General features: G+C 40.9%; 1 protein-coding gene across 2 annotated transcripts; it reads left to right on the forward strand.

Moving 5' to 3' along the window:
* The first annotated feature begins 37 nt into the window (after positions 1-37).
* On the forward strand, positions 38-10,791 carry LOC112564285 (little elongation complex subunit 2-like). 2 transcript variants are annotated; one of them, XM_025238985.1, is made up of 17 exons: positions 40-72; positions 237-335; positions 640-993; positions 2,279-2,426; positions 2,585-2,704; positions 3,136-3,273; positions 3,580-3,717; positions 4,002-4,161; positions 4,459-5,460; positions 6,089-6,190; positions 6,919-7,049; positions 7,401-7,530; positions 7,810-7,894; positions 8,521-8,571; positions 9,629-9,709; positions 10,173-10,321; positions 10,529-10,791. In XM_025238985.1, the coding sequence occupies exons 2-17, from the start codon at positions 298-300 to the stop codon at positions 10,624-10,626; spliced, it is 2,925 nt and encodes a 974-aa protein (XP_025094770.1). In that variant the 5' UTR covers positions 40-72; positions 237-297; the 3' UTR covers positions 10,627-10,791. The 2 variants fall into 2 exon arrangements, with proteins under 2 accessions (XP_025094769.1, XP_025094770.1); XM_025238984.1 differs by having other exon boundaries at positions 38-335.
* The last annotated feature ends 16,461 nt before the right edge of the window (positions 10,792-27,252 follow it).

The following is a 27,252-nucleotide window of genomic DNA, read 5'->3' on the forward strand; positions in this document are numbered from 1 at the left end:
AGCTTTGTGAAAACGGAAGTAGGCCTAACTTTCTCTTCTGATGCGAGATGGACCTGGATATTTGTGTTTTAGGTCGCTTGTATTGTTTTTATTGCAGGAATGAATTAAAGAGAATATTTAGAAATTTAATGCTGGGAAAAAATGTATCCTATTTCTTTATGTATTAATGAATTAGTGTGGACGAAAACAGCAAAATTGCAATAAAAACTGACAACGATCGATTGACTTGTTGACAGAGCGAGATTGAACCCTCCTCGATTTTTTTCAAGAAAGGAAAAGTATTTTTGTAATTAAGTCATGGAAGACACTGGTGGTTGTGGAGTAATTATGCCATGGTAAGCATTGATAGACACACGTGCTGTTCTAACCCAGTGGTATTCTTTGGCCATTATTAGTATTACTACTGTACTCGCTTAAAGTCGTTATGTCATTGAATAATGTCAGGAAGAAATCATCACATATATCGCAAATAAAAGACGATTTGGGTGGGTTTTCTTTAAAAGGAAAACACATCAGAAAATTGGGAAAGTTTTCTCACTGAAATGAAATTAAGTGTGGTAGAGGAAGATGAATCGTAAGTATAAGCATAATCACGTTTCATGTTTTTCGGTCTTTGTTTTTTTTTTCTCTCTCTAACAGGAAAGAGCCCATAAATGGAAAGAAAGCTTTTTTCTCAGATGAAGTTTTTTGTCAAATTGTTGGACCAGAACCAAGTCTTGAGATGAAAGTAAGCAAATTACTTGATGACCTTGGCTTTGCACCTGCTCCAGGGCAACTAACTCCACTAAAGAATAATTCAGGTGCATGTAAAAAACAGCCACCTAAAAATTCTGACTGGCTAACTGGTGATGGAACCCAGTCATCAACTTCTGCTCCTCAACTTGGTGTTGATACTAGTGGAACTCTGCCAGGCTGCAATCCCAGAAATCTGAATAATGGCAGAAAGTTTCCTGGTAAAAATGTGATAGCTTCAAATAAGGGGAAAAAATTTAGGTAGGTGTTTGTTAGTGTTATTGTGTTATATTTTTCTTTCAGAGATATAATAAAAAATAAATGTATACTTTTATAGCATTTACCGCAGCATTAGGCCTAAACTGCTAATGAGTCGCATGAACAATATGAAGGAAAAGCTACAGAGGACGTGGCATAGTAGCCAGACTGAAACTTGTGGCCTAAAGCTCTAGATGTTTCTTGTTCTTGGTATACTTATTTTTCGGTCCTTTGAAACTTGTTTCATTTATCGTATGTAGAATTTTGAATCTTTGTAACTGAAGGAAAGGTTTATGATTTAGTAATGTATGCTTTCAAAGTATAATGATTAGGTTTTAACATTTCACAACAAAATGTTGTTTTTAATGTTAATCTCTAGAAGAGATATTCAAATGATGTTCAATGAGTCCATGATCCTAAGAGTCAGGTAACTGTCAATGAGACATTAAAGTATATTCGTACAAATTAATACAAAAGCATTACTTAGGTGGCATGCATGCTAACGTTAAGGTGCTTGGTATTGGGTACAATCTAATGAACATAAGGGAGTGGAGTTGAGCAGATTGAACAGAGGGTAGCTGGGCATGGAGTAGCGTGTCATTAATAAACTGTCTTGATGAAATGGACTTTCTTTCTAGCAAACATTTTAAATAAAATTAGCCCTTATAGGTAAGGTTTATATGTTGCATGCTACCAGAGTAACATGTTCCAAAGTATCTTCTAGTATTGCTTTGATGTGCTTCAGATAATTTATGCAGGACCAAAATTTAGCAAAGAAACTTAAAAAGCAAAATAATCTAGCCTTGCAAATTTATTACACTCTATGTTTCTTGAAGACTTAGATGCTAGCAATGTTTTATATATACAGATACGGTGTTCACCCTTGTTTTTCTGTTTGTTGAATGTCTGATTTCTTGTTATCCATTTTGTTTGTTTAAGACATGGACTGTCAAAGTCTATTCTGAATTTTGTTCAAGCTAAACTTGGTAATATAGATTGTGTAATTATCTTACCATTTCATATCAGGATCATTGGACTGGTAAGGTTATGATATAACAATATTTTTTTAATCTTTAGTTTTACCTTGGTTTTGTATTATCCTAGCATATGCCTTCTAAATTTATTTCACTAAATCTCTTATTTTGAACACAACTTGATCATTATTTTTAGTTCATAAAGCATTTTATTTTGATATGATTTCTTTGGGGCTATTGGTTCTGTTATATTTCGTATCTATGCAAGCTCTCTGAACACTATTAATGTTGAATCAGTTATTAATAAATTGCAGATCAGAAAATGAAGCACAGATGTCCTCTCTCCAACATGACCAGCACATTAAATATCTGAATTTGTTCAAGAAGTGTACCCAGCATTTCTTTAATGGATTTGCCAAACCACCTACTGAAGAAGAACTTAAAGAGCTTAAAGAGTTTGAGGTATCTGTATGACATCATCATTCACATAGCTATGCAGGCAGAGATAACTTTTTCCCATAATTTTCTGTTTAAAAATGGATTTTTGGATCATGGGGATGAATATAATAGTAATGAAAGTCTGGGGTGGCGGTGGTGGTGATGTGTGTTTGTGTGTGCAGTCTTTGCAGATGATTGTAGCAAAAGAGCAGGAACAGTTTCAAGCCTATCTGCATCAGATGGCTCAAGCCAATTCATCTCTCTATAACTTCCTCCTACCACATATGGAGAAATATGCTTCAGTAAGTTTTGCTTTTTTCTTCAGAAATTTTTTATTCTATGATTTACTCCATAACTTAAAAAGAAAATTTCCTCAGATGCCTAATCTGGAATGATTCCATCTATTTTTCAGAAGTTGCAAATTATTCTGGAATTTTTAAAATGCGCATTATATTTACCTTAAAATCATTTTGCTCAAAACTGTGTTATATTATTTTTCCTTTTTTATGTGGCTTAAAATATTTTCTTTAAGAATTCTTTGAGTTATCTTTTGGTTCTACTTTTTGTAAATAGTTTGCTTTGCTGTTGTTAATTTATTTGTATTAAGGCTTGCCAATGTTGGAAAGTCTTCTAGTTTTGATAATTTTAGATTTTGTAGTAGAAATTTTTTTAACTTGAAATATTCTGAATTTGCTCCAGAAAATAGTTTTATCCCTCACATATACCTTTTTAGGAGAAGGAGCAGAGTAGCCGGAAAAGGGCCGAGCTGTACCCTCGCCACTACAATCAGCATGGCATGATAGCTTTGACAGTAAACATCACTGAGCAACCTCAAGTTGCCATGACATTTATTCAAACACTTCTCACAGTTGTAAGCCATTTTTGTTTTACATCTTGCTGTTTTCATAAAATAAAATATGACTGGTACACAGTAATAATTAGTAGAGCCTTATTTACTATTAATATTTTTAATATTATGTTAAATATTTTGATATTCATTCTTGTTCATTGTCAGCATTTTGGCCTTGTATTAAAATTGTAAAATGAATGGAAATTATTTAATAATTACATTTTACATGAGTTTTACATGAAAGTATGGCTTGGCAATGAAAATGAGCTACATGAGAAGAGTGAGGCTTCAGTACTTGGCTTTACTGTTCCTTTATAAATTTTACAGGGACAGAAGTCAAAAGTGGTTCTGCCAGAACTGAAATCCAGTCCTAAGTGCATCATTCCCTTTGATCATGACAAGATAAAGGCACGCTTTCCATCACAGTGCTCTTCCAGCAGATGGCATGATTCCTGGGATCACCAGGTATCTGGCTGCTGATTTTATTTCCTTCATTTTAGGACAGATTGATGAGAAATCTGCCATACAACGTTAGTAGCTACATTTGACTCTGCCCACCTTAACAAAATCAGAGTAAAGTAATTGTAAAATAATGGTCTAAAAGAGGGTGAATGAATTTATGTGTGTGTGTTTGTGGTGAATATAATAACATTTTGTATGTTAATGTATGTAATCTGTGTGTGTGTTTGTGGTAAGTATAATAACATTTTAATACGTTGATGTATGTAATCTGATGTTTGTGTATGTAGCCAGTAACTAAAGACAAAAATGTTGAGAGCCTTCTCCAGAAGTACTCATGTCAAGTGGTGACCAGTGCCAGTGTCCTGACAAGACTTCTGGATAACCATGCACCAGACTTTGCAGCTGCCTGGGAGATTCCTGTTGTTGTTAAACACAGTGATGAGCAGGGTGTGTTCTGTATACTTGTCACCAAAGAGTTATTTTACTCTAAAAAATCATTATAAAAGGGATTATGTTTAAAAAACATTATTTTAATAAACTTGTGGAAAATGTATAATGCAGATAAATGTAAAGACTAATAGCAAGTTATCAGAGACTGAAATGGTATAAACTGTTAATGTCTAAGAAGATTAATGAAGATTTTAGAATATTCCTACTCTGCTGAGCATAGAACCCTTGAGACCTTTTATAAAGTTGGTGCTAGAGGTCTTTTTCTTGGATTCATTTCAGTTATTTGTGTTTCAGGAAAAGTGGTACTTCTTGACAAGCCTCTGAACCCTAAGTGTTTGCATCCATGTGAAAAGAAAACTTTGTACCTACAAAAAGCTTTACGTACATTCCTGTGCCACCCTCAGCAGGTCAAAAAAACTTTTCGGCAAGATGCCAGTGGGCAAAGTGCTCAACAGCACAAGCCTACAAGCAAGCTCACAACTGCTGGAGAAAGTGACCTGTTTGAGCCAGATTTTAGCATGGAGGACCTAGAAACTTTTGGTTCTGACAATTTTAGCCGTAAGTCTGGCAAAGATATGGACAGATGTTCCCTTCAGTCTTCTCTTGCACAACATAAGCCTTTCATGGAGTTTGGTGGTGCAGCAGGAGAAGGAACATATGCAAGGTGTGCATTTCAGAAGCAAGAAACACAAAGCACTTCAAGTAAACCTGGTGGCATTGATATGATTTCAGACTATGTTAAGTCTGAAGGGAATGTTGATGATTCAGATTCAGCCAAAGAAACTGTTAAAAGTTCTAACTGTAGGCCACAGATGTCTGAACAGGAAAGTGAAAAAGATATTCAAATACCTCCCAGGAGTCTAGAGCAGATGGCTTCGATGGCGACTTCAGAGACCAAGAAACAGAATCTTTACTGCTTATCACAGCCAGATGACTTGTCGTCAGATGATGATATGCTGGTTATTGCACTACCAGAGAGTAAAGATAATCCAAAACCTGCAAAGACATCTTTACAAGAGGTTACTCTTGACTTGCAGGCTGCTGCCCCAAATCCTCAAAACTTACCAGATAACTCCAAAGTTAGGACAGACTTTGTGGAACCATCTGTTGTTTCACCCACAGCATGCAGGGTGACACCTTCTATGATGAACCATCAGAGTGATGCAATATCAGAAGGTGATAGTGAAGCTTCAGTGGCATCTCAGAGAGTTCAGGGTCAAAAACGAAAATTTTCATGTGAGAAAACAGAAAAGCTTCAAAAGACCCCTAAGTTGCTTGAAAGAAAAGATAGAAATGGTAAATATTTACATAGATTTAATTAACATATTTCAACATCTGTAACTTTAGTATAGGCTTCTACTTATAAGATTTTGGAGATCCTTCTTCATGACACTTTTTATTATTTCATGTGAAGATCATGTTTTGCATATTCTGGGTACAATTTTATATTCATATTTATTTATGTGATTGATTTACCTGACTTAGCTGAATTCACATAGAGCCAAACACTATTCACTATGAAAAAGGCCAGAGAACAATCATTTTATTTGTGTCCGTAAACAGGAAAACCATAAAAGCATTTTGTAAAAACATTTTATTAGGTGTTACAAGCTGTCAGTAAATTTTTTACCTTTAAAACATAGCATTCGAATCCTATCCGCTGAAAACCCACGGGAGATGACATGTCTAGAAAAAAATATGCTAATATGATTTACAATCATCAAAAAGTAGGTGCTTCTTACATACTTGCAACATTTTTTGTTATATTTGTTCTGGTGATTGCATGAACATTTTGTTTGAGGGAGAAAATGGTCTGTGATAAACCCATTTAGTTGAGAAATACTTTGAGTTATAATTGTTACAGTTTGTCTATGTCTGCTCCCAAGAAGAAAACATTAAACAATGTGTGGCATCGTGGTTACAGAACCAGCCCAAGCCATGAACGCTGCCTCATCTACTTTAGACTCCATCCTTCAGCTGCAGAGGGAAATGCTTCCACAAGGGGAGAATACTAAACAGGAGCAAGGTCAGTTGTTATCCATCTGTTGTTCCCCTTTGTGTGTGAGGGGGTTGTTGCGCTACCGGGTATGAAACGTGTCACTCAGTTCAGACTCTGATCTTAAGCACAGTATTCTTTCTCTAAATCTGGTGCTGCTTACAAGGCCGCTGTCTTGCCTTAGTTCCTGGCTTATTGTAAACAGTTTTCCCTTCTCAGTAAATCAGGTGCCCCTCTTTCACCCATCTGGGCAAAGGTAGTTTTCAGGCTTTGGTAAGCATCAAACCAGTCGTCTATAACTCTAAAGCCTCTTGCCTTTCCTTATGTAAGGTACCCATTTGCTGTTGGAGGCACGTGAGCTTTTGAGTTTTTAGCAAGAGTAAGCTTGATACTATTGGTGTGTTTGGTTGGGGGTTTTTTTTTAATTTGGGTTTGGTTTTTTTGGGGTTTTTTTTGTGGGAGGGGGGTTTGAAGCACACTGACTACATCCCTTTTCATTTATACAAAGTAATAATAATAAACATGTGATATATGAAGTGCATAATTATGCTCATGAAGGAGGATGCTCTCAATGGTTAAGACATGTAGGAGACATGGACAGAATACCAAGGACGGAATGAGAAGAAGTTTTGCAGACAGGTAATAAAAGAGAAACATAGAAAACACAAAGTACCTTGTAAATCTGAAGTTTCTGTGCGATTGATTTTTTGTTCTTCATTTATCTAGACTTATATATTTTTGTTTCATGGCTAAAACAGAAAATCCAGCAGAGTACCTGCATCCTGCACGTCCTGGGGAAAGTGTCAGCTACAACATGTGGGACTTGGCAGGTATAGCTCTCTTGGTGCGAACCTCCAGCCATGGATTTCTTAGAAATATGAGACAGCAGGTAATATGTTTATGGGAATCTGTTTTGCTGTTTGTTATCAAGTTTTTGGTCTGTGTCAGTTTGGTTTTTTTAAATTCAGCTTGATGCGTTGTCATAGGAGAATTTTAATTTGAAAGTAAAACTGATTTCATTGTTTTATATATTTTGATCCTTTCTTTGTAGACAGCTTTGTTTTCTAGGATTACAAAGTTTTCACATAGACTGCATTGGTGTCTGTGTCAACCAAATTGTCAACGGGCTGTTTATTTGGTTTCCGTTAAACTTTGGTTAAAAATATTTTAGTTCTGTACGATAAGGTTTTTTTCTGAGTGTCAAATGATTATAAAGAAAGTGATTTTGTACAAACTGCAGCAGTGCCCAGTGTACCTTGTTGGGAAACCAGAGCGACAAGTTGAGCATGGACTGGAGCAGCTGACTCGCAGTGAGACTGTCAAGTCATGGCTGGGCTGCTACCTGCGGCCTGGGTCTCATCTTGTCCGAGGTAGGTGCAAAACAGCAGGTGTATTCTACTTCACCTTCATATCATGGTAACCACCCACACCACATCCTGCCGCTGCAGCCATCCTTATCATCTCCGTTATCTCAACATCAACATCATTAATAACAGCTATTACAAAGGCATTAGGTAGCAGATCTTCATTAGGCGAATTAAAAAGTAAACATTGTGCCGGAAAAATCTTACCATGGAGACTTGGAAAGAAAAAATGCTTAATACTTAATGAAGTAGATCAAATGTTATGTGCATGTCATTTGTCCTCAGCGCGAATCAACATGCAGAATAATCAGATCGTGCACCTGGAGGAGGTTCCAGCAACACAGATTTTGCAACCGTCACTAGGTTTCAAGTGAGTGTTCTGCTGTTATTTTTGCCTCCATGAGTTCGTTGACATAGAAACCAGAACAAGTTTCCGATAGTGAAGGAAAGGTTTTTGAGACATGCCTGTGTTACCCTGCTGTGGGAAATGCAATACGTCATCAATACTTGGCGTGGATAAGGAGTTTGTTGTTAAAACAAAATGTTTAAGATTGTTTTTGGTAACAGAACATATGTAAACAGCTCTATTGCTATACACTAAAATCAACAACAAATCAGAAGTAGAGCTTTTCTATGACCGGAAAGTATTATTTTCCAGTCGTGGAGATTCTCGATAGCTAAAGACGGTGTGGCCACTTGATCGAAAAACTGAAGTAAAAGGAATAAAGATAAGAGTGGCCGTGCAGACGCTCACCCGTTTCTCAGACTAGATGATGCACGTGGATGTCCACGTTCGATGATTTGGTAGAAAGTTTCTTTATAGTTTTGTAAGCCGTCTCTCGCGGTGGTCGTTCATCTTGATAAAAGTTGTCAGCAAAGTGCTCAGGGCTGTGGGCAGTTGACGGCACCGATGAATTATTGCACTAGCTGTGATCACCACTAGGTTACTTTTGCTTGATGTTTGCTTAACCTTCATCTGTCATCTTCTTTTCCCAGTGGACAAGCCGCGTTCGCCTTGCTGAGAACCATCTTCGAGGAGCTGAGAACGTAGGTTTTGTTGTTGTGTCAGCATTTTGTAGTACACTTGAAATTTAGTTTCTTGGTGCCTTAAATTACTTAATCATGCGACACTTTTATCTGTAAGTGCGTAACATCCCCTCCACTCCCCAAAACTAGAGTAATCGCGTTCTCTCAACTTCCAAACCCTGCATTCAACCGATGTGCACAAAGTGGCAAAAGTTACCCTAGGAATATACACGCGCTTGCTGGGATTTCATTATAATTACTGGGTTTTTTTTTTAAACTGCTGTCAGTCTGCTTTATCCACTATCTGCAGATTCTTACTAGTTCTTTTATTTTTTTTTTTTTTTCATTCATTTCGTCTTGATACTACAGAATACTGCTCCGTAATCAAAAGTTTTGGGTGAATTTTTTTTCAAATCGACATTCCCGCTTTGATTTCTTCATATATTTTTAATTCACTCGAAAGTAAACAGTCAATTCGCGGTTTCTTCAGAACTAAATATCCTTTGCGCTTGCGGACAGAAAAGTAGAAACTGTCCTGTACGTTTCTTTGGAACTCTGAATCCCTCTCATGCTTACAGTTTATTATGAATGTTTTGTTTATTAAAGGTTAACAAGAGTGCAGTTCTTTTTTCTAAATGGTTGAGCTGAATATGTCCCAAGATTCTGGTTGAATAATCTCAAGTCTGATTTCTAGATTACAGGCTTGCGAACATCAGAGAAAGGCCGCACACATCACGAGTGTAGTACTAGACACGCTCACACTGCTTACACTTCTTACACTTACATTTCAAAGTTACAGCCAGTGGGAGACCTGGGTCAGATGTTATCTAGACGAATCCAGGGACGCTCTTGTTAAGGCTTTGACCACTTTGTGGTGTGGTTTTATTTTTAATTGACACTTGTATGTCGGGAATGGAAGGAGTTATTCACTCATTTTGTAGAAAGTCGAGTATTGCGCTGAGCTCGATCCAGTGATTAAAATAAGTGCATGCTCTTGGTAGACTTTGCGTGCCTCAGATTTTAACGAAAAAAAAAAAAAAAGCAGCGTACAAAACTAATTTCCTGTCGTTACTGTCAGGTTACCAGCAGGAAGCTACCTCCTTTCGCACGACCCCGGAGCTGACTGCATGACACTGAAGGCAGCCAGCGGAAACAAGAGGTTTTTGCAATTTTGTTTGTTCGCGGCTAATAAAAGGGATGAATTTTTGGCTCGCTTAATATTTATGAGAGTAGTTTTTTTGTTTTGTTTTGGTGGAACGTTTTTTTGTAGTAAACATATTCATCTGTTGACGAGTAGTAGTAGAGTAGTAGTGGTGCTTTGAATGATGTGCCGTGACGTCAGTAAAGAATTAGCTGTAACACTCAGGTGTGTGTGAATCAGGTGTTTAGAGGCCTGAATTTCTTCTTTGATGGAGAATAACGTGATTCTTACAGTACTCACGAAAAACCTGCATCGGAGGGCTAAAGAAAATAGCTATTTCCTACATTAAATTTAGGCAGGGGTGGTGGTGGAGGGGAAAAGCGAAGGCTGAACACGAATATTACAGATAGGTTCACCCGCAGTGCCATATTCCACCCGGAATCGTCAATTACTTCTTTTTCATTTTGTCTTGGGCTTACAGGTCAGGGTATGATCTTCACTTTCACTACATGGGCTTCAGCATTGTTGACCAGAATGACCGGACTGTACCCTGGGTACCTGTAGATCCTACCATCATCCTGCCACATCACTGGCAAAAGGGTGTCATTCCTGCTACCTTCATGCCTAAAGGTGAGACGCTAGCTTAGAAAGGTCTTGTGGATATTGAAAATAGAAACAAGAGGAATTGAGAACAGAACCACTTTTAACTAGACGCTACTTCATTTTTTTTTCTTTCATTCCTAAGCAGGCCACTTCTCTTATTCCTCCCCAGTCTGTAATCTGTATCGGTTGCAATCAGCCTAGGGTGAACTAATTCTTGCATTTGTGTGATACCAGATTTTGATGCTGGTAGAAAGAAACTACCACAAAGACAGTACAATCAGCAACAGCGAACCCAGCACAAGAAGAAGAAGAAAAACAAGAAGACAACATAAAGTGTTAATGTATTTCTATCAATAAAACTGAAACCCTGGGTTAAGTGAGATTCGTCATGCAAGCAATTTTAAACTATTCATTTTTCATACTCGTCATTTGGTCGTCTGGCAGAAGTGTACAGAGAAGGTTTTTTAAAGCTCAGCACAATAAATTGTTTGAAGATCGTTTGGTCTTCGTTTTCCTCAAGATCATATTAATGAGATCAAATGTATGTTTAGTACTTTTTCACTGAATGCATGTTCTGAATGTACACAGCCTCGCTTTTTACTAGATGATAGTTTCCTAATGTTTCGCGCCCTGAGTCTAGCCAGGTGTGCATTTTTAAAACGCAGCTTTTATTTGTGAGAGTGCAGAGCACAATGAATTTATCAATGAACTTGGAACTCATCTACACCAACAGGGGCGGCTGTAGGTTTGTGGAGGTCCTGGGCAGAGAAAGACTCAGTGGACCCCGCTCCCGCCAATGTCAATAAAACCAAGTGGCGGCCCATTATATTCCCACTACGGCAAAACGTTATCATATCATAGCTGACTGCTCCGCCTCTACCAACAACATACTAAACAGCATACTAATTAACAAAAAACAATGTTTGTCGGCCACATTGCCGTCAGCTGTGTCGTTATTTTCTGTTTCTGCTTTATATTCAGACTTCAACCCTTGAGGCAAACATTGTGTAATTGCTGTTGCTCCGACATCACTGACTCAGCAGTGTTTGAGCCTATAAAGCCTCGCTCACTTCGGTCATACCTTGATGGTGTGAGCACAGAAAATGCTCGAGGTATAGAAAATGAACACAAACTACACATCGGGATGTACGCGCCACATCAAAGCAAGAAGCACAGAAAATAATGCAGTCCGTTCCTAGAGGCTAAATTATTTGAATTTGTTTGCGTGCACCGAAAGAAGAAATACAGGCATGCGCAAACGCTTTCATATGCACTTGCACATCATGCTTCATCTTATCCCAAGGCACTTCTTAACTGGGCAAATGTTCAACGCTTGGAAAGTTTGTCAAACAAATTTTGCTGTGATCGTTAAAAAAAAAACCTGCCAAACGTGACCACATGTTCGTCCCTCTGTCCGAATTAGGAGGACCGTCTTAACAAGTCACATACTTATGAATTATGCGAGTATGCTTGGTAAAGTTTTGCATGATGATCATACACTAAGTCTGCCGAAGATAGTCGTCATTTAGTGTCCTGTACCCATCTTCACGCACCCGTTCATTCATGCTTCTCCCTGTTCATGACACCAGCGCGCTCGCGGAAATCGAAGAGTAATAAAGAACTGGTGCAAGTTTGCGGAGACAGGGATGATGGCCAATTTGAAGACGAAGATGAGCGAGAATAGCCCAGACCCGGGCAGTTTGCTTGGAATAAAGCCCGGCAAAGCTCATTAGACAGCACAAGGCCGGCACCGGGAGAGGGTAGAGGGACGTCTTTGCGCCACCCGTACAAAAGCTGATGGGATGATTTTCCTCCAACAGAGTGACTCTTCACTCGAGTGGCCGGCGACCGATAGAAGCTGTAAATGTTGTCCAGCAGAGGATGTATGGGTGTGGGGGAAAGGGGGTCGGTTGTGTGATGACTTGTAGACTTGATGGCATGATCACTGTCTACTCGTCTACAGTCACATAGCCAGACTGTTCACTAGCTCCTGATAACTGTGGTAAATCTTGTCATCAGTATGACAAATCTTATTTTGCTATTCACAAGTCATAATAAACATTTCACAGATTTTGTTAATGAGGCGTGGGGTGAGAGGATAAAATTAAATGAATGTTGTGTGCAAGACCTTACTATGGCAACTTGTGGTTGGGCCAATCATCACGGATTCCTTTTGCACCCAAAACCCTTACTCATGATCACACACACACATACATCACATATCTTGAGAAAAAAGAAGTGCAAGAACTTTTTTTCTGTCGATTGGTGCCGGCACTCCCTACCTTGTATTAGACGTTGATGTTGCACATTGTGGTCACTTGTACAATTTGGTCTCCTTGCCTTCCGGCAGAGGCTGCGGAGAAGGATTCTTGAATTGTTAGTCCAGGAAACGAGGGCACGGGCTCGGTGAAGATATTACAGACAATTTCTCATCATCTCGCCTCGTTACGGCGCCAAATTGACTGCTTCATTTCTTGGTGTCGCCGAACAAGCCGCCCAGGACAAGAGCGGCTGGGCCCCAACCAGTCTTGGTGCGACAGAAACCAACGTCGATTGAGGACGTGAATATAAGGGCGACGGGAACTAATGGTGGCGTTTCTATGAGACAGCATACCCGAGGAGAAGTGTGTATTTTTAGAAAAAGCTGCTTATTTTTATTTCTGTCTAAAGACATGATGGGTGCGAACGGCGGTTTCAAAAGATTGATTGATTCTCTCTTTCTCTTCCCCCACCACCCCGCTTCTTCTTTCTCCACCCTGATTGCTGTGTCTGCCAACTGTAGTGCCACTTGACTGCATGTCAGTCGACTTTAATCAAAGATAACTTGTGTCAGTCGACTATAGAGACAGTTGATTTGCGTGCCAGTCATCTATAGTATCGGGTAACTTGCGTGCTACTTGAAGTGTCAGTTGAGTAGTGTGCCGAAAGCTGACATGTCGGTTGACTTGCATATCAGCTGGCTAGTGTCATTTGACGTGTGTGTCAGTCGACAATAATGTCAGTTGACGTGTGTCAGTCGAGTACAGGGCCAAACGCCTCATTAACAATTATTATCTGATGCACGATTGGCCTTAATTACAATAATTTGACCGCCTTGTGTTAATACTGATATTAGTGAGTCGTGTCTCCAGTTCGTTCACACATATAATTATCATCTTTTCAAAAATCAGATTTAAAAATAAAAACGTTCGTTCTGACAGACCGTTAACAACGGGCGGATTCTTCAAACAGTGGAGTCGGACAGGATGCATCATTCTACTCCAAGCCTCTACCAACGTTCTTCGCATTCCGTGATCCTCGCCCATGGCTGTAAATAAAACGACGGCTGCATGTTAATTAGTCAGCTCTCTAGTGTCGACTACTAATGAACGCGCAGAATAATGCGCGAGACAACATTGCTCTGGTCTTGTGCACGGGTCGCACTCGTGCGCGCGCATCTGAAGTGTCAGAGGTCACGGTCCGCCTGCACAGGTTGCCCCCGAGGGTAGTCACGTGTTGTTTGTCTCCTGGTTACCTGAGATCTCCTCTACGGGGTTAAATAAAAATAATAATTAAAAAAACGTGATCAGAGACTTCGACCAAAGCGAAAGCAAGAGAGTTGAGGCAGGGAGTGGAAGGAGTGAAGATAAAGGATGGAGAGGAGGAGACAGTGGGATCCAACAAAGACGTCATACAAACTTTGTTTAATGTTGCAGTTAAAAAAAGACAAATAAATACAATCAAGCTTTGCAAGAAAATGCAGCCAAGACTAGGGTGAAATTCTAAAAAGTGCTGCAGAGAATCTGAGAAGTTTTTTTTTGCCTTTTTTTTCGATTCTCGCCATGACGTGTTGGCTAATTTCTTTTTCTCCTCTCCTCTCTTTTCATTCTTTTATCTTTTGTCTGTCTTCTTCATTCTTTTTTTTTCTCTCTCTCTCTCACACACACACTAGCATGCATATACATAATCACTAATAACAGCATACATCGCAAACACGACGACCTAACACTCGTACACGTCCACACAGACACATGGCACACACTCATGACACACTCTCAGACGCACACTCCTCCACACACTTGTGAAAACACACAAGCGTACTCACGGAACCACACTCGCATTATTTTCATTTTTAAATAGATGTCAGCAGGAAGTCTTGACGAGGAGGCCATTTTGGTTGTGTGTTGTGTCCCAGACTAGGTGTCGCTGTAGGAGACAGTGGGGGATGAGAAGGTCAATACTGTACATCTTGATCAGAGCATCCCGAGACAGACAGTTCACCCGATGCGCAAGGCTGTAGTAATCCGTCTCACGACATTGACCATGGCCTGAAAATACAACAGGCCACACCATTAGTTGCCCATAATCCTGCGTGCCTACACTTGTCCCTCGTCATCTGTACTTACCCTTTCCCCTTCAGCTTCTGTACTTACACTTACTTTTGGTGTGTACGACAATCTCTTGTTACAACAGTCCCCGCCACCGTCGTTGTAACCTCCTTACTCCCACCTCTCTACCAACTCTTTTCTCTTTGCTTTTGTGACAACTTTTTTTCTCCATCTCTGTACCAACGCTTTCTTCTCTGCCTCTTCGTAGTTTTTCTTTCTACCTGTTCACCTACTCTCGTTCCTTGCTTATGTACTTATTTGTTCCTTACCTCTGTACCATCTCTTGTCCAGTGCGTTGGTGCTCACTCTTGCCCTTTCTCTATATTCATCTCCCAGATCGTGGTTATCTTGTCTTTCTTTTTGCAGTCTTCTCCACATTACAAGACGAAGTCAGTTTTGACTTGAACATATGTCCATCCAAGCAACCGTTACTGATTCCTTCTCTGCTCTGGACAGCTTGAGACAGCAGACATCTCAATTTCCAATTCACTTTCTCGTGCGGCATCGCCAGGAATATCCTAGTTTTCTCCGATGAGCGTGGAATAGTTGGGTTTGCTGCAGCGCCAAATGAAGTTTCATTCGATTCTTCGCGAGCTGCTGGGATCGCGAGTGTGTCGTATGAGAACAGGATGACTCGGTCGCCGATGACTGAGTGGCGGAAAGCATTTTCCTTTTATCATCTTGACGAATGAGGATCTGACCTCCTCCTGCCCTCTCCACCTCCATCCCTGCGTATTTTCTGTTGACGATCTCGCCGTGCTGTGGTCGTGCCAAGTCCCGGTCATCGTCCTTGTCATCAGTACTATCCATGATGATGCCATCGAGGTAGTTGACTCATAAATATTTAGGTACTATCTTCGATAGTAGCCATGATGTTCCATTTATTATGTTTATGAACACTGACATGATCCTTCATAAGAGCCAACAACGCCTGTATCTCATACGGAAACTCAGATCCTTCTCTGTCAGCTCTTTCATCCTCCCTTGGTTCTCTCTGTCTTTCATTGAAAGTCTCATCACTTTTTTTCTCCTCTGTTGGTTCCATTGCCTGTCCCTAGGGAACTGGAATAGTCTCGTCTCCCTTGTTAATATCTGTTAATAATAGCATGTAGTTCCATGAGTAAGGCAAGAAGAAAGGCTCGTTGAAAGTTGTCTGCCATATCATTCACGCTTAAGAGAGGAACTATGAGGCGGTCTCTAAATTTTCGGGTAAAGTAAGAAACAGATCGTGGGTCACCGATTACCTCCCCCCTCTCCTATATATATATAAAGAAAAAAAAAAAGAAAATCCCAAAAAGTTCTTGACTGTTTTGTTTGTTTGTTTTTTTAAAAAAGAAAAAAAAACATTTCACTGCCTGAACCAGGTTCAGAACTGGAAGACTGCCTCAGTTAAGATTTCAATTCATCTGAAAGCCATTGATAGAGCTCTGGAATAATCAATCAGGTCACATGACAGCCAACATGATATTTCCGGCGGGCGTTATGTATGTCGCTAAGACCTGTAGGTTCGTGATGCAAATCATGCAGAAGCTTCCAGAGGACGAACAGGAGCGGGGGAGGGGGCAGTGCAGTGCGAGGCAACATGGCGACTCCTACTGTATGACGTCATCACTCAGCGCACGTGCGATCTCCACAGTAACCTTTGCAAAGTTCGCGACGAAAGAGCCGGGAGCATGTTTCTAACACTTAAAACAAGATGATATTAGGGATACGTTTCAAGGAAAACATCGAGAAAAGTTTTATTGCTGCAGATCTCGAATTGCGGCCTACGTCACATCTGATACCTGAGGTAAATCACTCACCTGCTCCCTTCTACTTTTTTACGTACATCTGGCCAAACATACATGCGGGTAAACAGATGTACATGGCGCTCATAACAATTATTGTTTACAGGAATCAAATACTTGCATTTATGAGCAGTTTTAAATGGAAAAAATATTTAAATAATTAAAATTATTTCCTTTGTAGACAAGTGCTTGTGGAGGACGTTTAAAAGCATTGTAGTTCTTACCACCCTCATTGTCAAATGTAACCCGTCGGTGAGAAAAGAAAAGACGGGTGTTCAAGCTCAGAAACCCTGTGTGCCGGCATCCTTTCTTGTCTGTCAACCTTTGAAGCTGGCGATACTTCCAGATCAATGCAATTTCACTCACAATTTTTCGGGGCCTGTTCCTTGCTTTTCGATCGCAAGGGAGGGTGTGTGTGTGTGTTGGGGGGTGGGTAGTGGAAATATTTGCTCACCTTGTCCTTCTGTTCAACTTTTTTGTGGGTGGGATGGTCCTAGTCAAGTCTCTTCCCTCGCATAGACACTTAAATGCCAGAAACTCCATCCTGCCATGTTTTTATCATGACACCACAGACGACGTTGTCCTCAACTGTAACGGTTTTCCCGGTGGAATAAATTACCGCCTTGTCTTTCTTGTCTCAGATAGCGTTTGGCTTTCCTTTGTTTTGAGGCCTCCGTGAACCTGACACTGATCTGTATCGATCCCTATTGATCAGTGTTTCGGCAAGAGTCGCCTTTTTCATCGCCGCTTAAGCAGTTATTTCCAACGGTTTGCAGCACCTTCTTGCCTTAGTGTCCGTCATGGGCAGAGCTTTAACGTGTGGTTATGCATGTAACAGAGCTTCATTGTGCTTCATTAGTCCTGAACCTCCCTTTTGCCCGAGTATCTGTTTGACAGAGTCATCTTCATAATTCTCTTCGCAGCATCACTTTAACAATTTTCTGATAAAATATGGATTTTTAAATTTTTTATTTATTTATCTTTTTATTTATTTTTTTATTATTTATTTATTTATTTTTTATTTTTTTTTTTTTGGAAATAAGAACAGCTCTGCTTCCATTATTTGACAGAGGACAAACAAATTTGAGCAGCATTCTCTTTCGCCCCTTTAATATTTGAAGATGGTAGCTTCCTATTTTTTCGGCTGGCGATGCAACGCAGCGTGGCCAATGCATCATGGCCATTTTTGGCCCACGTCTAATCGAGGCCTCCTCCCCTGTCCGCGTGTCACGACGGACTAGGCAATAAAAACGTTTAGGTAAATTGGATCATTTGCAATAGAAGAACATGAATGCGCGATACGCCACGGCCGCGACGCCTGGATAACAACTACAAGTGCCTTCCGCGCCCGCCATGTAAGAGCCTCCAAGATGCTTTTCACTCTCAGCAGGGAAGCCCATTAATTTGGAAAGTTTCGCTCAGTCCCACAGGACCAATTACAATACGCGAGGATGTCCTTTAGAAACGGTAAAAAAATGTGAACAGTCATTACGGCAAGACGGCGAGTATTGGGGAAGAAAGCCAGGCCAGCAGCAGCCATGTTGCAAAGAGTTGTTGTGCTCCCACGATGGTGCTACAAGACGCGACAGGAGGCAGCGGCGGCGACGTTTTGCTGTGCGAGGAGGAAAAGCATTGGATCGCATCCCTTTGTCATGGTGACGAATGGAGATTGATGGCATAACCGCCACAAAAGAGCGATGCATGCATGAATGTTTAGTTGTGTGCTTGCGTGTGTGAGTATGCGATGCATGTGTGTGTGTGTGCGCGTTTATATGACGGTGTGTGAATTATGTGAATGTATGTGCGTGCTTGCCTGTGTGTGAGTGTGCACGTGAGTGTGTAATGTGTATGTTTGCCAGCCAGTGCGTGCGTAGGAGTATGCGTGCATGGAGTGTCCCTGTGTGAAAAATTAAGAAAACTACGAGTAGAATCCTCGAGAAATCTTTCTAAACTAATTTCATAAAAAATGTGCTGAACTGCGATGCTTTTCTGACAGCTGCATTGAACCAAACACCTTTCCCACAATTCCTGGGGAGCTGAGCTGGCGATTCTGAGTTTATTCACGTCCGGCAAAAACATTTTTTGCTCTCGCTTTTCTGAAGTGATCTTACAAAAACTTTCTCTCTTGATGGAGGCGCTGTTAAACAGCATGATGATATTTTTATTTCCAGCGAAACATCTTCTGCTCTTGAATAGCAAGTAATTAAAATCACTTCTTAGTAATGATGGAGGAGGATATTGAGCAAAACGAAAGAAGATGATGATGACGACGACGACAATGTTCAAGATGGCAAGGATGGAAGAACGAGGATGAGGTTGTCGTTGTGGTCGCTGTAGTCACTAGTTGTTTTCAACGATGAGAAATCGTCGTGGTGAGGCTCGTTTGTTTTTACTTTTGTACCCACGATATAATGGAATCTGCTTGATTTAACAAGAACCCTTCCTGTGAAAATGCTGATACAAAATGTCGACTGCATGATGTTGAGCTTTGCTGTTAACACTCAGTTTTCTCTTCATATCACTTATAACATACCACAGTTTTCGCCTTCCGAGCTTTTAGATATTTACTGTTTGGAAGGTAGATAATACTAACTTTTCTCATGAGCTTTTTTTGCTGTTGCAGCCGTTTTTAACACAAGGATGATCTTCTTCACCCGTCTCTTTACGCTCATAGATGTCTCGGTAAAAGCTTCTGAATGGCAGCACAGGCTGACCTCTCGCATCCACTCCCCCGAGCAGCGCGTACTGCGCATGCGCTGAATAATTGACGAAACAACCTCATTCAGCATTAGTGTCAAACGGAAAGCGGCCTGCTCTAAATCTTGTGGCTTTTCATCGGCGAAACGGATCAACCACTGTCCCTGACATTAGCCCCGTGGAATTTGGACACGAAGGTCTCATTGAAAAAAATCATCGTGAAGATCGTTGGTCTTAGAGTCTGCCGAGCGAGCTGGGGGCGAGGTGACTCCACACACGCACAACACGCTCAATCCCATTGGATGGACGACACGACACGACGACCACTGGGCCACAGGTCCACAAGCTGACAAGCGCCTTGTGGTCAAACCGCATGGCAGGTGATGTCAAGAAGAGTCACCGACGGTTTGGAGTCTCCTGAGAGCTTGGAAGAGAGTGGGACCATTACTGATGGACCAGTAGATGATACAAGGCAGAGCTGGTACTGTCATTGGGGGATGGATGTAAAATTTGTTTCATACCTCACGTCCCTTGTCATACAACCCAGGGTTCTGTCAACAGTGGGAAGGATAAGTGAAGGTGAGGCCCGCCATCTGGTCACCTCCTCCTCATGTTGATTAGAATGATTTCTACAGAAAAAAATGCTGCTTTAACAAGCTGGTCAGTCTTCCCCGTAGACCGGTCATTTCCAATATCGGTTTTTAATATCCATAGACCCAACCACTTCAATAAAAAAGTAATATAAAATAAAGTCTTTTTATTATGAAGAAAATAACAAATTTACTACATCTTAAAAGTCACCACATTATGTCATATTGTCACCATAACACCGGCAACAGGAGCAACTCGTCGTCATCGTTTTTATCATCATATTCGCTGGCGTTATTCCTAAATACTTCATATAGTCAAACTGAAACTGGAAAGTGTTTGTCATAATCCACACTTCGGTCATTCCTTCTTTAGGCTATTGCTCTTTTGCATCACAAGCAATCACACACACTCCCCAACACACACACAAACAAATGCATGCCGCGAGCACAGCCCTCTTCTTGCACTCTGCTTTCTTCTATAGCAATTCTTCTATCTTGAGAAGAGTAAAAAATTTTGAGTGTTATTTGTTCAGCTTTCCCCGTGTCCTGTGCCATGCAACTGAGAGAAATGTATCGCAGCCACCTCACAGCTACAAAAAAAGATATCCTTAAACTTCAAGCAGAGACTGTAATTTGTCCGGCGATAGTCGCCGTCTCGGCAATCATTCAACGCCATTTTGTCAGCGCCTCTCTGGTGGTGATTGTTTAGGAAATGTTGCATCAAAAAGAATGGGTTTTTATGGGTAAGTTTTTTCCTGATGTTTAAAAATAAGAAATAATTTTTGCACACAATCAAGAAGACTGGGGACTTTCTTGACAATGACTCGATTCTAAAGGAAGAGTGTTTCTACAAACGTGGTGCTGTGTTGACTGTTCACTCTGAAAACGTGTCCATCTGTCTATTGAACAGTAAATTGAGCTTACAAACGTTTGTCCATTTGCCGAATAACTTCAAAGATCCTGCCATGTCCTTAATTGAAATTACGACCACTCTAAACCGCTAATTCAGGCGAGATTAACCCCAAAATAAATCACAATCCAACTTGTTGTGTGAGAGTAAGTAAATGATCTTCTCATTCAGTCCTCAAGCTCTTTCGGGTCGAAGCAGCTTCAACGATCAGCCGCGATTTCCTTTCGAGGAAACACAATTATTCCTCGAGCAGTCGTCAGTAAAGCAATCAGACTTTGCTTAATTTTAGGCTTTGCTGATAGAAATGACTCATTTGCTTTGCGATGACAGAATGTGTGTCAAGACCATACAGCAGGTCATCGCAGACCTGTCATGTGTTCGTCAGGAGAGACCAATGTCCAGACCTTGGTACTCTACACATAAACAAGTTCCACGAGCCATTTGCTCCGCTTATTAACTTTTTACAGAAGAGTTATGAACCTCCACGTAGTTAATTCAACGTGATTGTCCTGTTTACATAAATGACGATTCCATTCAGGTTAGGTTAGGTGAGAGAGAATACCAGCACTGTTACAAGAATCTGAAAGAAATCTTTGTCTTTGTCTTTAAAGAAAGAGTGACAAAAAGACGGAGAATGATTTTTTTCCCCTAATATTTACCAGTTTTATTTTTTTCTTGTCGACATTTGATTTTAAACTGAACAAGCATCTTTTATAAACCGTTTTGGTTTTTGTGTAAGCCCATCGTTCGTGGTGACACCCTGCTAATAGAAACTCTGTCATGACATACTCTCCATCGTCGGTCTTATCGAGTGTGCTAACAACGGCTCCCACTCTCCGTCCAAGAAAATGCCTTATGACAGTTCAGATGGCCGGGGCCGCAGAGTTCAATGACAGGTTGACAGGTAGAAAGCTTCTGGATACTCGGGAATGTAAGACAGAGAGAGAGAAAGAAAAAAAAAAAAAGAAAGAGGAGGAAGCGAGAGAAAAGGGAGAGGAAAGAGAAAGAAGGACAGCCGTAGGACTAAATGTGGAGTGCAAAGTGTTCTACAGGCCCGGTGGTCCAGCAAGGAGTGCGAGTGAGAATCAATCAGGAGAGTGTGAGTGGTCAGAAATTGGACGTCGTGCGAACACTGGTCGATGCTCTTTCCTGGACATTGACTGCTTTCCCCTTGTTCCTCAGACCTTTGCGTCCGGTGCCTGGTCACTCTTAAAATTTACTGGTCTTCTGATGTACATGCCTGCCCTGCCACTGACCTCACGCTCTCTGTATGTATGTACGTATTATGTATCTACTTGTCGGAAAGTTACATTGACTTCTCGCCATCGTTTCACAAAATTTTCACACACCTGGCTGTTTTTACAACTCCTTGCCTACAACTTTGTATTCTTCTGTCTCTATAGCTTTTTTGCACGTTACTTTCCTCTTGTTCCAGACTTTTTTTCAAAAGTGGACTTGTCATTCTAAGGTGACAGAGGAAGGTTATGTCAAATCAACGTAAAGCGGCATCGCATCAAAGAAAGGTAACAAGTTCATGTCCTGGCAACTGTCAAGATAACAGCATTTCAAGATGACATAAAATGACAGTCATGACAAGGCGAGGTAACAACACTTCAATGAGATGTAAGAATGTACTTCAAAGGCCGTTTGAAGTTTTTTATACCCCTCATAAGATCGATCGACGAAAGATTTGATGTGTGTGTAGAGGAGAGGTGGTGGTCCTTCGACCCGCAGACATCGCTGCCTTACGACTTCTGATAATCCGTAGAACTGTAGTGCTCTCACTAGTTCATTAGTTTTATTTGTAAATGATTATTGTAGCAGCATACCTTATGCTAGAGTGGGAGATAATTATATATTAATGCACGCAAAATCCTGCACACGTCACTCACGTATCCACGCGTCTGGTTCAGTTCTACAGGTTCCAGGGTACGTTAGTGGTGTTAGCTCATTCTTGCCTCGTGGAAATAGTCACCCGGATGTGAGAAGACACACAGAGACACATACAACCCTCCTGCCACAGATTTCTTCCGCTTTCACATCCATCCTTATATTGGTCGTGTTCCAATGGGCGTAAAACTCTAATTTAAGCACACCTTGTACCTATTGGTCAGTTTCTTTTTCTCACGTTCACACACACACAAATAAACACTCACGCACCCACAGATTCAGAATGAAAGCCGCGCATGAACGCACACAGACGTGCATTGAAAGCCGCATACATCAACAAGAAGCAGTTATCGAGTATACACATCTATCTACACATCCTGATGGCAGGCAGTGAAGACAGCTGAAAGGGTGGAAGGGTAGCAAGGGGAAGTCACTGGCGCAGAGTCATTCTCTGACTTCCGCTTACCTGTCCCGACTTGCAGGTGTCTGTCTTGCGCCCTTTATGCTCGAGCTCACGTGTGCTCCTCTTCCGTTCCTCTCTGGAAACGAGTTCATTAGTTCCTGCTTCCATCTTCTTACAGTTACTTACCTTGGCAACGCTTTGTGAACGCTCGTAGATGCTGACGTAATGCGAACAGTTTAAAAACATTCACAGAAAATACTCTAAGCTTTCTCCTTGGCGGCGTTGTCAACCTTTTTTTCTGCTTTGTTCGAGATAAGTGTCAACTGATAAGGCTACTTCTGACGCGCACCGATACAAGAGAGTGAGTCAGGGAACGACAGATGTTTCTGACGCCTTGATGCTAAATTTAGAAAATAATAGACTGCAAGAGATGCTCAGTAGATTGCATAGTAGGAAGGCTATTGCTACTTTATTCATCCTTCTCTCATTAACAGCTGTTTCGTGCAGGAAAAGCTTTGTAAAAGTCAAATTACTCCTTGGGGTAAGCTTAGTTATTTGTTGTTTTTTGTTGGTTTTTTTTTTTCTAGCTTTGTTTTGTTTTTGTTTTGTTGGTTTTTTTTTTTTTTTTTTGGTTTGTTTGTTGGTTTTTGTTTTGTTTTTTGTTTTGTTTTTTTTTTTTTTTGTTTGTTTTTTTGGGTTTTTTTTTGTGGGGAGACGGGGAGAGAAATGCAGGTGTACGTTCAAGAATTATTTTTTCCCGCATCTTTCTCTTTCTCTGTCTCTCCATCTCACAGATAGCAGCGCTTTACGTTTCTCGGGGAATCTGCCATTAGCAAAGCACGCGACACACGCTAGTGCATGAAAACACAATAAACGCGCACGCCGGAGCAAATCAGGGGCGATAACGCTGCCGTGTTTCCGGTGCTGCGGACAGAGGGCGCTGTAGTTGTTGACTAGGCTCATGGCGAGTGGTAGATCGGGCAGCTCGCTCCAATGTGGAAGGTGATAGCACTTACACGTCACGACAAAGACATCCGTGTTTACTGCGCGACTGCTCGGCTAGTCTCGTGCTTTCCTGACTAGTCTCTCGTCTGATTTCATTGTCGTTTTTATCGATGTCACAACTGGAGGTTGGAGCAGGAACCCTAAAGAAATGGAATGCAAAAGGCGTACAAGCATCTCGTCGGCGGCTGGGGTTGTTTTGTTTTGGTTTTTTTTTTGGAGGGGGAGAGGGATGTTTAAAAAGTTTATATCAAGACACCAGCAGACATTCACATGCATACTCGCTCATTCCCTCTCATTTATACATTCAGCTAAAAAATAAGTAAAAAAGAGGAGGAAAAAAAGGAGAAAAAAAAAAACAATTAACAAAACCTACATTGGCGTGATAACCAAATGTGACTTGTCCACTTATTCAAACGCGCACATTAGTATGAAACAAGAAAAAACCCATGTCGACATTAATAAAGAACATATATAGCATTATATCAACATATTTTCAAATTATTGCAAAACACCAGCATACATTCACATACATTTAGCCTACTTACCTTGCCACCCGAGTCAGTCAGTCTGCTTCTCTCTGTGCCACTGATTAGTCGGGACAAATTTAGCAGACTGATTTTTAGGTCCCACTGTTTTCAATTCTCCTTCCCTTTAAAAAAAAATATCTTGCATAATCAAGAGTACTGTTCCGACCGCTCATCAATTCTTCCTCCACGTACTTATTTACTTATTTTTGTACTTTTTTATGGTAATATTTGGTTGTTTCTTGTATAACTGACTGGAATTTGTGTTTTTCGTGTTCAGCGCAATGTTGTTGTTGTTCTTGTTGTTTTTGTTATTGTTCTTGTTGTTCTTGTTATTATTATTATAATACAAACTTGCACACCCTAACTTATTCCTTTGGCTACAGTAAAGGCACAAATATATAAAAAGGAGAGAGATGGAAAAAATAAAGATCCTGACACAATGACAAAATATAGTTTGCCCACTTCTTCAAACAATCTCATATCAGGGCAAATAAACGTACGAGTTTTGATAAATCTCGGACTAAACTAACTGTACGAAAGCTTACACAGGGGGTGGGGGGTAGATAAAGAATGTCCTTTATTGTTCATCTTGTTAATGCTGTCTATACCTCTGTATACGGGGAGTACATGCTCATAGACGCTTTAGCTTAAGGAACTTTTCAATTTTCTTTTAAATTACTTTCATTGGCATCTTCTGCCAAGCAAGTTATTCTCTCTAAATATTGACCTAACTACTAAGCCATAGGACACAACCACATTGTACATAGGACACAACCACATTGTAACTGGACCAGAGCAGAGTAACATGGCGCAGACGCAGACTAGCATCACTTTGCGTAGTACGCTGTATTCACAGGCAGATTAAATGCCTAGAAAAGGCCTCCAGCAGCAAAGATCGAATGCATGTTCGCGAGCATGATCAAAGGACGGCAAAATCAGCTTATCACTCGCTTATTGAAATGAGAACTTTTTTTTCAGACTATCATGACGGTCGATAGAGGGCGCTGCACGAAAGATTTTGTCACGTGGTGCGATTGTAGGCGGAAGCATAAAGGTCGCTTGTAATTGTCATTCTTTGCGAGCTTTGAGGTGAATGCGATACGAGTCTAGACTAATAGTGTCATGGATTCACGCACAAATTTAGAACGAATGAATGAATGTACAGAATGGATACGTGTATGGAGATTTGTTATGCTTTAGATACAACAGAAAACATTAACACTCGTCCCTGACCTTTTCAGATCGTTAGGTAAGGAGTCCCCCCTTTTCTCGGGGCCAGCTTTATTTGAGGGCGATGCCCATCTCCTCCCCTCGCTGCCTTACCTTACCCAACCCTCTTTAGAGTCAGGTACCCGTTCCCGCCAACAGAGTAGTGAGAGGGGAAGTTTGCTGCACTACACAGGTATCGAACTGGCGCTCCTCTCAGTTTGGACGCCAGCGCTCTAACACTCGGCTATCCGCTTCACCAGATACAACGAAACTACAATAAAAGGAACAGAAAGCTATTTGTTTCTCGGTAACAAATAGAAATCATCCCGAATCTTCTAGAAAGCTGCATTCGGCGCTGTATAATGTCATTAGAAGGTCGACCATGAAGAAGATTAAATCCAGAAAGTCAGGTTCATATAAAGCCTGAGGCTTCAGTGCACACGATCTAGTGTGTTCCCGCTAGACGATGCACCTGACTGAGGTTATCTTGGTGTACAATAACTAGGCAAGGAGGAGGATATATCCACACACCAGCCTCTCGCTTCAGGAGGAATGCCCCTTGCTTAGCAATCGTAATTTTCCTTGCAGACGAACAAATTCGCTTTTTATTGCCCAAAGGGACGGTTGCAGAAAATTCCGGTGCAGACGGGCAGTTTGGAAGGCTGGTGTTGACGTCCATGTCGGCAAGACGGTAACGTGGTCAAGAAGGTGGCATGGCGCTGTGTGGGGCATGGGGAGAGTTGGCACAGCGGGGCTGGTCCTCCTTACATCAGCGCCGCCTGTCGCCCACACATACAAAGTAAGACGGATATTTTCTTTTTTACTTTCGCCTCATTGCTTTCGGCTTGTGGTCCTCAAAATGCCACTGGCAACCACGCAGTGATAAAAAAATCAGAAAATGATATAGAATTTACTTATTACGTAATGTTATTTATTATTACTACTAAGGACGTAGAATTTTTTTATTACGATACAGTCTTTGTTTATTTCTTTTTATTATCTTTAAATTAACACCCTTTCTAAATCATTCCTCACAAAAATCATTTAAATTTTTCCACGCGGTTTGAATCCTTTTGTCTCGTGTCTTGATAGTCAAGATGTATTTTGGTCCACAGGTTGGCGCCTGCGCAGTAGCCGCGTGTGTTGTAACGGTTAATGATTTGTCCTCATTCCTAGGATGGACGGCGGCCTGGAGCATGCGCAGAGCCACCAGATGATAAGCTCACCAACCTCCCACTGTCGAGCAAGTCGCCGAAAAAACCCAACAGAGACCCAATTAGATTTAAAGGCTATCTCGGCTTCCGGGCTCAGGGCACACTACAGCTCCTCACCCACACCTTCCTATAGGAACGGCGGTCTTGGATATGTTATTACTATTAGAGAACAGGAGCATGGGCTGTGATGAACAGAGATATATGCAAATTAGTTTCTCTCTCTCACACACACAACCTACACATACGCGCATACACACAGTGGAGTAGAGAGAATAAATGTTGTCACCTGTAAGACCAAAGGAAGAGGGACTGAGTCAAATATGTCCAGTGTTGAAGTCTTGTACTTGTGGACAATGCAG

This window comes from Pomacea canaliculata, linkage group LG5 (assembly GCF_003073045.1).
Source record: "Pomacea canaliculata isolate SZHN2017 linkage group LG5, ASM307304v1, whole genome shotgun sequence".
Classification (NCBI taxonomy): Eukaryota; Metazoa; Mollusca; class Gastropoda; order Architaenioglossa; family Ampullariidae; genus Pomacea; species Pomacea canaliculata.

Coding starts and splice junctions, on each gene's coding strand:
- LOC112564285 (XM_025238984.1), top strand. CDS start 298: ATGGAAGACACTGGTGGTTGTGGAGTAATTATGCCATG. Junction 4,162..4,458: donor TAAACACAGTGATGAGCAGG/GTGTGTTCTGTA, acceptor TTTGTGTTTCAG/GAAAAGTGGTACTTCTTGAC. Junction 7,050..7,400: donor TTAGAAATATGAGACAGCAG/GTAATATGTTTA, acceptor TACAAACTGCAG/CAGTGCCCAGTGTACCTTGT.